At 43.4% G+C, this 10612-nt stretch overlaps 1 protein-coding gene across 1 annotated transcript in view; it reads left to right on the top strand.

Moving 5' to 3' along the window:
* The first annotated feature begins 1847 nt into the window (after nt 1–1847).
* PAWR (pro-apoptotic WT1 regulator) overlaps nt 1848–10612 on the top strand; it is a 127631-nt gene continuing 118866 nt past the window's right edge. The window contains exons 1-2 of the mRNA XM_024992389.2: nt 1848–1965; nt 2436–3108. Of these exons, the coding sequence (XP_024848157.1) occupies nt 2584–3108 (525 nt within the window). The 5' untranslated portion in view covers nt 1848–1965; nt 2436–2583. The remainder of the gene's footprint in view (nt 1966–2435; nt 3109–10612) is intronic.

The following is a 10612-nucleotide window of genomic DNA, read 5'->3' as shown; positions in this document are numbered from 1 at the left end:
AGCAACTTTCCCAAAGTCACACGTCAGTAGCAGCCAACATTCCTGACTCAGCGCTTGTTAATACTAAGAGAACTGGTCTAAGAGATGCACTGATAAATTATGTGGCAGTGTTATCCAAGTTCGTTCAGGATCTATTGTTTTCAAGTTAATAATACGTATTTAGTACCTTATCTTTTTGGTCTGTATCTCCCTTCACCTTTAGAAACCCAGGATTCTGTTCAATATCCTATTAATAAAAGAGACTATATTTACGGAGTGTTTTCCTTGACCAAGCAATGCTCAATTCTTAACTTAAAAATATATGCTGTTATTACTGGCTTTAAAGTAAAGAAAGCTGAGTTTCAGAGAATTTAAAGAATATGCCCAAGATCACTCAGCTGTTTTTATGTTTTATGTTTTAATTCAGGTACATTATATCCTCTTTCCACTATATCCTGCAGTCCCTCCAAGAGAAAATCCTCTGGGAAGTTACAAAGCATATTAACGTGAACCTATTTAATGCCCAAACCTCCTCCCTCCTGCCCTCCTGGCCTTAAAACTCAGAAAACAGAGCAATGAATCATTGAGGAGTTTCAAGTGGCGCACCCAGGTTGGTACCAGCCAGACTCAGCCTTTTAAACCGATTCCCGAGGAAGGCCTTTAATTTTTTAAAGGGTTTTTCCAGAATTCAATCCGGGTTATCCACATGTTCACTCCCAGCAGACAAACCAAAGAGGAGAACGGGGTGACTTTCCCCTCTGACAAATAAACAGCATGTGAATCACTGTGTCCTGTCCTTATTCCTGGGCAGGCCCACGTGGAGGGCACCATGTGCCACCTGGGCAAAACAGGTAGTACTAAGTAGGAAGAAAGATTTACGTTAGGTACGAATGTGACTCAGTGCCCGTACACTTGACAGTGATGTGCCCTGGCATTACTCTGATACAGTGCAGTCTGCCTCCGGAGCTGCCTGACAGTGGCAGTTCAGCCTACCCTGATCCAGAAGTCTGAGATGATCTGAATCCGAAGATAAGATTTATCCTATGGCACGTTAACGGCAGAAGAACAAGGACAATCACTGCCCCAGCTCATATCAAATCAGCCTCAAAGCAGCTTTAAGACTTTGGGAGGAAGCTTTGCTGCTACATTCACTATCTGTGAAGAGGAGGTGTAGAGAGAGTTGAGAGGAAACTCCAATTTGATTGGGATCGCCGATACAATATATTTTAAAATGAGTTTAACATTTTGTTCCTGCAAGCCTAAGATAACCGTAAAGCCTTAATACACTGACAATTGAAGCCCCTCCTTTCAGCCGACACTCTCACCTGAGACCACAGACATAGAAGGAGGGGGCCTGGGTTTCAGTTCTTCCTACTCTTCTGCCTGCCACCCTAGTGCATCTGAAAAGGAGGCAGCGACGAGGAAAAGAGAGGCGAGAGTCTTTTCCCATCCTGGCTAGTCAGGCCCTAAATCATCACCAGTTGATTGCCTTTTCCCCTTTAGCCAGCAGCATTTGAGATTTTTCCCTGGAAGAGGATGTCTTGTACTTAAAAGGAAGAGTGGTGGGAGACAGGAGAGGCGGAGAACGACGTGCAGGGCCTTTGGCGCTCCAGAGTCGGAGGCGCCCGGAGGCCGGACGCCGCGCGGCTGCGCGCCCAGGAATGCGTGGTTGCCGCGGCGTCCGCGGGGCTGGCGGCGGCGGGCCGGACCCGGCGTCGCGCACCTGAGCGCCGTGGGGCGGGGCGTCGGCGGGCACAGCCCCCCGCCGCGCGCCGCGCCCCTCGCGCGCCGCCTCGGTCCTTTCCGCCCGCCCTTCGGCGTCGCTCGGCTCGGCTCCTTCCCCTCCCTCCTTCCCTCCCTCCCAGCCCGGGAGAACCGCGGGCTCCGGACGGCGAGTTGGCCGTGGCTTCTCGCGCGCGGCCGCTTCGGCTCACCTGGGCGCCTGCTCCCAGCCCCGATCCTCGTCCCCCCCACAACTCCGCTCAGGTAAGGGGCCTCCGGGGCACTGCGCGCTCTCCACGCGAACCTGTGCCCCTGGACTCGGCTGGACGGCTGAGTCAGGACACGTCCCGCCTCCTCCGCGAGTCGGTCAGGGGGCTCGGCGCCTCGCCCCGCGATGGTGAGGGTGTCGGCGGCTGGCACCCTGGAGCGGAGCGAGGGCTGGAGATGCGACGGGCCGACAGGTGGCGGGTCTGGCTCGGGTCCCCCGCGACCGCCGGAGACGGGGACCCTGCCTCTCTCTTCCCCTCCAGGGGCGGCTACCGTCCGGGCCCCGCCGTGTAGGTGCGTCGGAGAAAGGCGGCGGGGTGGCGACTCGGCGACTCCTCGCCTGCGGGGCTGAGTGGGGGCGCTCTCGGGGAGGAGGGCCCTGAGGGGCGCGGCCCCGGGGCAGACCCTCGAGCCGGGCGAGGACCTCACGCTTCCCTTCCCCGCCCCCTTTTGTGTTTCCCCTGCAGACCAGCGGGTCCCGGCGGGAGGCGCAGCCGCCCCAGCGCCCGGGGGTCGTTCCCTCGCCTCCTCCGGGCGGCGGGAAGGGAGAGGCGGCGGCGGCCGGAGTCGGGGCGGGCGGCCTGAGGTGAGAGCCCGGCCGGCCCCGCTGGGAATATGGCGACCGGTGGCTACCGGACCGGCGGCGGCGGCAGCACCACAGACTTCCTGGAGGAGTGGAAGGCGAAGCGCGAGAAGATGCGCGCCAAGCAGAATCCCCCGGGCCCGGCCGCCCCCGCCGGGGGGACCGGCGACGCGGCTGGGAAGCTCCCGCCGGGGGCCCTGGGCACCTCGGCCGCCGCCGCGGCGGCCAACGAGCTCAACAACAACCTCCCGGGCGGCGGCACAGCCGCCGCCGCACCTGCCGCCCCCGGCCCCGGGGGCGTGAACTGCGCCGTGGGCCCCGCGCAGCTGAGCCGTGCCGCCCCCGGCCCGCGGCGGCCGGAGGACGAGTCCCCCCCCGCCGCCGCCGCCACTTCGGGGGCAGCGCCCGCCCGGGGCGGCGAGGAGGAGCGGGACTGCGCCCCTGAGAAGAGCAAGAGCTCGGGCCCCAGCGCCAGGAAAGGCAAAGGACAGATCGAGAAGAGGAAGCTGCGGGAGAAGCGGCGATCCACCGGCGTGGTCAACATCCCCGCCGCAGAGGTGAGCCGGGCGGGGCCGCGGCCGGACCTGGGAGGGCTGCCGCCTCCTGATCTTCTCTCTCCGGGACCCAGAGCTTTCCCCCTCGAGCCTGCACTTCTTAGCCTTTCTCTGAGTAGGCAGGCAGGGGGTGATGGAGTTTTACTCTCAACAAACGCTTCCTGGGAAGTTCCCCAACCCAGAGTCGGACACGTGCTTTTCAGGCTTCCTGGCTAAGATCTCAGACACCAGAGCCTTTTTTTTACTGGTGGAAGGATAGCATGGGGCTTAAGAACTTGCCTACTTCGTTTCTGCTTGATCAGTTAGAAAAATTGGTGGACGGTGATGACGACGTACTCTAGTTTCCCAGGTGTCGGTCTTAAGTTATCGGATCGTTTATCTCTTCTTCCCTCTTAGCAGTGTTTAACAGCACCTGTAAAGAAAACTTGGCCTTAGCACTACCCCAGACAGCTTTATCTTTGAATGAACCCAAGATAAGTATATCCAACCTAGCATATGTACTACTTCATATATACACCAGCTGTTGGAAATAGGGCGCGCGCACGCGCACACACACACACACACACACACACACACACACACACACACTTTTTTCCTGAGTGGTATTCTGGACAATAGGAACGCTCTAGCAACCCACAGTTCTTTTGCTCTCTCCATGTGTTGAAGTATTTGACCCTATGAATTCTGGAAAACATTTGTGGTAGGTTTGGGAATTTTTTTTGGAGCGGGGGGAGTGGTGGTTGATTTTTGTTTGTTTGTTTGTTTTTTGAGCAGTCTCATAAACATTTCTGTGGGCAGCAGCAGCATCTTCCCATTAGAATTCCTGGTGAAACTTTTTTACTTATGGTATAACAGCATTTCTCTCAACTCAACAGAACAATCGTAAACAAGTTTTTAGTTGCTTTAATAGTAACTCACCGGCTTGGGGAAGTGATTGAACAATCCTCTTTCACCCTAAGCAGTTGCATCTTTTGCTCATTGGCTGTAAGGTTTTAACCTTTTTTTTTTTTCCCTCCTGGCCTTCTAATTTATTCAATTTTGACACACAGTAAGTAAATAGTAAGAATTCACCAACTTTAATTGTGGTTCAGATAAAAACATCTGCAATAAGTTAGGGTGTGTATCAAGCATACCAAATTTTTGAGTCTTAATATGATTTCCATACCTAGAAAATCAGTTTGTCTTTGAAGGGTGTATTTTTATGCATGTTTCAGGAAGATTTTTATCAGCCGGCAAAACTGTCCTCTGTGGTTTGCTACTTGCACAAAAGATCTGTTATTCATTAAATTGCTTTAAAAGGAATTCATGAGAGTGGTAATCAAATTTCTAGTGGTAATCAAATTTTTTTTTTAAGTTAAAAATATGAAGATTAAGGGGAAACTGAAGACAAGGCTTTGGAAAAGTTACATTCCTCAGCGTTATTTTTAAATATAGCTGATGGTCCAAATAAAATAATTTGTCATTTCCAATCTTTTCCTCATTGTTCATTTGACAGGGATCTTATTTTGGGAGATCTCTTGGCAGATTGTTAAAACTTCATTTTTTTGTCTGGCTGGATGTGCTAAAATTGTTATTTCTCAATACCTTTTTGTGTTTGTTTTTTTAACAAGGGTAATGTTTACTGGGAGAAATAAGTATGGTGTATCTTGTGAGGTCCTAAGAAACATCCTTTGTTAATTTTCGTGTTTTGGGTAAGGGAACACAGTGCTGAGAATGTAGATGACTCCCTGTTACAATTGAGTCTAATACTCTGGAATGTTTTTCGTTTGGGTGTTGGCAACTCCTAAATTTAATCTTCCTTAAAAACAAACAACCCAGGGTACCATTTTTTTGTCTGTGGAATTTGAACCTTTTTTATTGAATAGGGAATTGAGTACTGCTTTCTTTTTGTGGTAACTATGGCTCTATCTGTTTCATGCTGTAGGACCCAACAAAACATGGTAATGTTTTACCAGAGTATCTAATTAGCAGGCATGTTTTTTGAGTTCCTCCTCCCCATATTTTCAGTTTTTAAAAAAATAAAGTCTTTCAGATTATGTTAGTCATGTGCCATTTATTTCTCTTAGTAGTTTCAACATTGTAAATGCCAGTTGCTGTGGAGTTTCTTGTATAATACAGTTTAGCACTACTATTTTTTAAAGTCATATAATATTTTATGAAATTTTCAGGCATAGAAATATAAAAATATTATAAAATATTTTATAATACTATAAAATATAAGAAGATCATCAGTCAATATTCAAAAGTAGAGTTTTATATATATATATATATATGTATATAGTCTTGAATGACTAATCTCTTATTTTCAGGCAGTATTCCCAACCAAGTTTATATTAGTAGATTAGCATGTAACTTACATGCAGAGAGTCTGTTTTAGTGTTTGATAAACATTAAATTTCTTCAAAAGTATTTATTAAGCATCTGTGTAAAACATGTGTTGTGACTTTCATTAACTTACTTACTAATGACAGAGTAACTATAAAATTGTTACAAAAGAACTTGACAGCAGATAAAGATGATACAAGCAACTGGAAGATAGTTTTAGTAAGGAAGCAGTTCAGAATCCTGAAGTGTAGGTGGTGGGGGGATACTGCATGTGATGGCTATAATAAATGCAAATATGCAGATGCTCATTAATGAGATAAACTTCAGTTGCTCTTGTTTACTAAGTAAGAGTTTTTTTTTTTTTTAACTTTTTTATAAATATTTACCTTTTCTGTTTTTTTGAGTACTAGCCCGAATTGGATAACGAATGTAACATACTGCTGATATTTTTTATACATTTATTGGATGAGCCACATATTTATTACATGTCTCTGTTCAAGGCACTATCACAAGCACTCTGGAGAAAATAAGAATAAGGCAGTGTATATTTTCAAGTAGCAAGACTGTAATCTAGGAAGAAGGCATAATTACATGAAGAAACTTAAGTACGCACTGAGTTAACAGTTTAAAAGCCATCTTAACACAGCATGTAGCTAATTGTTAATTAAAATTGTTGTCTGTTTAAAGGAAAGAGATGATGGGGCTAAGAGTAGCTATTGAGGTTGAGGGTCTTGAACTGAGACATTTCTTTACTTATATGTTTATACATATATTCACACATAAATGCATATATACCTGTTTGTATAGTTTTTTAAATGTCAAAGTGCGGTGGTTCTTAGCTGTGGCAGCGTATCAACACTATGTGAGGATATTAAATGCTTCCCCTTTGCTGATTGTTTGCCTTCTCCCTCCTTGACCCCTTACATTTAATGGGTCTGGGATGGATCCCGGGTATTAATATTTTGATAAGCTCCCCATGTGAGTCAGGATTTAGAATTATTGGGTTTCATTCTAGGGATGCAGAAATGAATAGGACACAGGCCTTGCCCACAAAAGGGTTCTTAAGTAATACAGGGAACTGTATTGAGTAGTACAGTGTTAAGTACAGGCTGTTTCCTGAGCAGGGTACCTAACTCAAGAGGGTTAGTTGGGGAAGGCTTCCTCGACGCTTTTGCCCACGTTTTCAGAGTGCTTGTGAGGTTATTGCCGTTTCCCATGGATGGAGGAGCCTGGTAGGCTGCAGTCCGTGGGGTCGTGAAGAGTCGGACATGACTGAGCGACTTCCCTTTCACTTTTCACTTTCATGCATTGGACAAGGAAATGGCAACCCACTCCAGTGTTCTTGCCTGGAGAATCCCAGTGACGGGGGAGCCTGGTGGGGCTCACTATGTGTGACCGTCTGTGGGGTCACACAGAGTCGGACACGACTGAAGTGACTTAGCAGCAGCAGGTGTGCATGAATGGATTAACAGAGGTGGTTTTCATAGAAAATATAATCTTTCAATAGATAGAGATCTAGCGCTGAGTCGCTTTCAGTCATGAAAACTCGTTGCTACTCCGTGGACTGTAGCCAGCAGGCTCATCTGTCTGTGGGATTCTCCAGGCAAGAATAGTGGAGTGGGTTGCCATTTCCTTCTCCAGGGGATTTTCCTGACCCAGGGATTGAGCTCAAATCTCTTACATCTCCTGCATTGGCACACTGGTTCTTTACCACTTCCGCCACCTGGGAAGTCTCAGATAGAGGTCAAATGATACTAAAATTTGGATTTAAATATAAAAGTTAAAATTTATTGAAACTTAACTGTTTTCATTGTGGTCAGCTAAGTGTTTTATGTGTTGTCTTAACTAATGCTCGCGGAGAAGGCAATGGCACCCCACTCCAGTACTGTCGCCTGGAAAATCCCATGGACGGAGGAGCCTGGTGGGCTGCAGTCCATGGGGTCTCTAAGAGTCGACACGACTGAGCGACTTCACTTTCACTTTTCACTTTCATGCATTGGAGAAGGAAATGGCAACTCACTCCAGTGTTCTTGTCTGGAGAATCCCAGGGACGGGGGAGCCTGGTGGGCTGCGGTCTATGGGGTCGCACAGAGTCGGACACGACTGAAGTGACTTAGCAGCAGCAACTAATGCTCACAGCAATCCCCAGTGGTAGTTATACTGTTTTCATCCTCATTTCCAGAGGAGAAAATGGAGGCTTAGAGAGTTTAAATGACTCAAGATCACATGGGAAGTGAACAAATGGTAGAGTAGTATTTTAAAAGTTTTTGGTTTTTTGTGTACGTGTGTGTCTAGGGAAAAAGGAGTTTTAAAGAGTTAATCAGTCTTGCATTATTTAGCTTATTTCTCTAGATTTTTTTCAATAACTTTATTAGAGGTTTATCTTAAATGATTTAAACATATAAATGGGGAAAACAATGAAAGTATGAAATTGAATAGAAATTAAGGTCAAATTTGTAGGCTCAGATTTTGCTTCTAACCCTGTACTCCGTAGTTTGCTTAGCAAAATTTTGAACACTGAATCATCAGCAAAATACAAACCTGCTTTTGGCTAGCAGTCAGAAAGTGTGGATCTTTGATTTGACTTAAGTGATACCTTGTTTTTCAGTCAAGATGGGATTATAACACCTACTCCATAGTTTGAAGGAACATTTGATATATAGAAACTCTTCTAAGTGAACACAATTTAAGTGGCAATTATTCAGCATATTTATTAACCATTATATAGGACAGGTTCCACTTAGTAAGTCTTATAAATCCAGGAAGCTTAAGAAATGCCTTTTGGTATGCCCATTATATTCTAGACTGTCTACCTTTCAATGCGATGAGTCAGGGGAAGGACTAATAGTGATTCAGAGTTGGAGAAAATTGGAGTGGTGAATAGAGTAGATACAGGGTAAATACTGAGGTTTCTTAATAAGATTTTAGTCCTAGCCTTTCTAAATGTTGAGCTCATTGATAAATTGAAACATTTAGTATTATCAGAATTTTTAATGAGTTTTCTAAGCTGAGAGGCCTTTTTCCATAAAAATAATAATTATGTAGTTAAAGCAGATGATACATATGGTATGTTTATTAAGCACCCAGGCACTGATTTAAGCGCCTTATATGTATTGGTGCATTTAATTCTTACTACAGCCTATGGGGAAATGGGACAGAAAGGGCCAGTTACTTGCCTGAGGGGCAAAAGAGAATCTGTCTTCAAAGCCTGGTTCTTAAGAACTATTTTATTATATTTCACTGTATTGTATAAGTATATACCCAGTTTAAGAAATACAAAGATTATTTTATAAGAAGCTAATAAATTACTGTAGAATTTGAAAATGACCATGTTACAAAAGACAGATGAAGTGGGACTTTCTTGGAAAAATTCAAGAGCAAATAAATACATAAACAGTGGCATTAAAATTCTTATTTAAAATTTTTGTCAAGCTAGTGGCCTTACGAACGCTCTTCGTTATTTCTCCACTGGTTTACAGCACATGTGATACGGGTCAGAAAATAATTATGCTCTTTAATAGTGGTGCTGACATCTTAGAAGTTTAAAATTACTGGAAATATTAGAGTTTGAAATTTTCCAACACTTTGTTCTTTTCAAAAAGTGAGGTATAATTTACATATCATGAAATTCACCTTTTTAAGGTGTACGTCAGTGGGTTTTAGTATGTTCACAAAGTTGTGCTCTAAGTGCTTTTACATTTTCATCTTAATTTTTTATTATGTTCATAGAACCTGTGGTTTTTGTGGTAAATTTTAGCTTCCTACTCAGTAAAATGCAACAGTATTCAACAGGAGAAGTTATTAAATTAATATACTGTCTGCTTTTCCTGCATTTCACAGAGAAAATGAAATTGTAGAATCTTCTGTTTTTAGTTTCTTAAAACTTAGACCTCTACTACCACTTGTCTTTACTAGAATTTAGTATAAGAGGTACATAATTTAACTGAATGTAGTAGTTCAGCTTGTTTAAAATTTTACATATCTTTCATGGAGATCTGCAAAAAAAATTTGGGAACTTTGATTCAGAGTAAACATGGAGTTTTAGGCGATTAAACTTTAGTCTTTAGTCATTTATTACTTAAGTCAGGGTCCTAAAAGATGTGGCTGTGGATGGGGGTATCTGTACCATTATCATCTACGTTATTTATTTAAAATGCAGATTTCTGGGATCTACCTCAGGGAAGAGTTACCTGAGACTTCGTTTTAACATATGCTCACGTGATTCTTGTACTGAAGTTCAAGAACTGACTTAAATTTCTTATACTGGCTTACTGATCTGTGAAATGAAATTTATACTGATTATTTTATTAATTCATTTAATAGTCCTGTGAGATAATGTTTCTGAAAATGCTTAAGAATGACTAAATGATGAATTATAGTTATTATATAGGTATAATACATTGATAAGTAGTTGTTGATGTCTAATGGAAATTTCTTACAGGGATGTTAAACATTCTTACTTTTTCCACTTAATTAAGAACTTTATAGATATTTTAACAGAGGCAACTTGAGATACTTGGAAATTGAGAGTTTCTTAAACATCTATGTAACGTCATATATTTAGTACAAAATGTGTCTGCCTGGCTTCTTGAAGAAGCCTCGCCTGCAGTAAAAACCTCTAATACTTAATGTGTAATTTGAACTTTATGTTCACTCATTTTTCTTTTTTGTATTCTTTTAAGGGAAAGTGTATGTTTGTAAATGTTTACTAATTAGTTCAAACCTTTGAAACAGGTTTTGTCCATCTTATTAAAGTATTCTCAAGTGAAGTCTTTCCCTTTTGTTTACTACTCTTACATATTTGACCTGTTGGCACCCATAACTAGCCAGTTGATTCTTAACATATTTGCTTATTGCTGAGGCAGCTTTCAGTGTAAGTCATATGCGTTTTTGTTTATAGCTGCATACAGACTGGTGTTACAGTTGAGCATCAGCCATGTATTACAGTCTCCTTAGGTTACTTACAAATATACCAGGCTCCATGTCACAGTGAAGTTAGAGGAACATTTAATTTTTAAAAACAGTCAAATTATTTACTTAAAGGGTAAAAACAGCTCCAGTGAGTTAGAAACTTAGCATATGAATTGGTTAATAAACATTTATTCCATGATAGTCTTTAGAAATTTCCTTCACCAGAATTGTATGGGTTACAATGTTTTTCAATAATAATTTTATTTGCTTT

Source organism: Bos taurus, chromosome 5, assembly GCF_002263795.3.
Source record: "Bos taurus isolate L1 Dominette 01449 registration number 42190680 breed Hereford chromosome 5, ARS-UCD2.0, whole genome shotgun sequence".
NCBI classification, from domain to species: domain Eukaryota; kingdom Metazoa; phylum Chordata; class Mammalia; order Artiodactyla; family Bovidae; genus Bos; species Bos taurus.
This window is presented reverse-complemented; position numbering and strand designations above follow the sequence as displayed.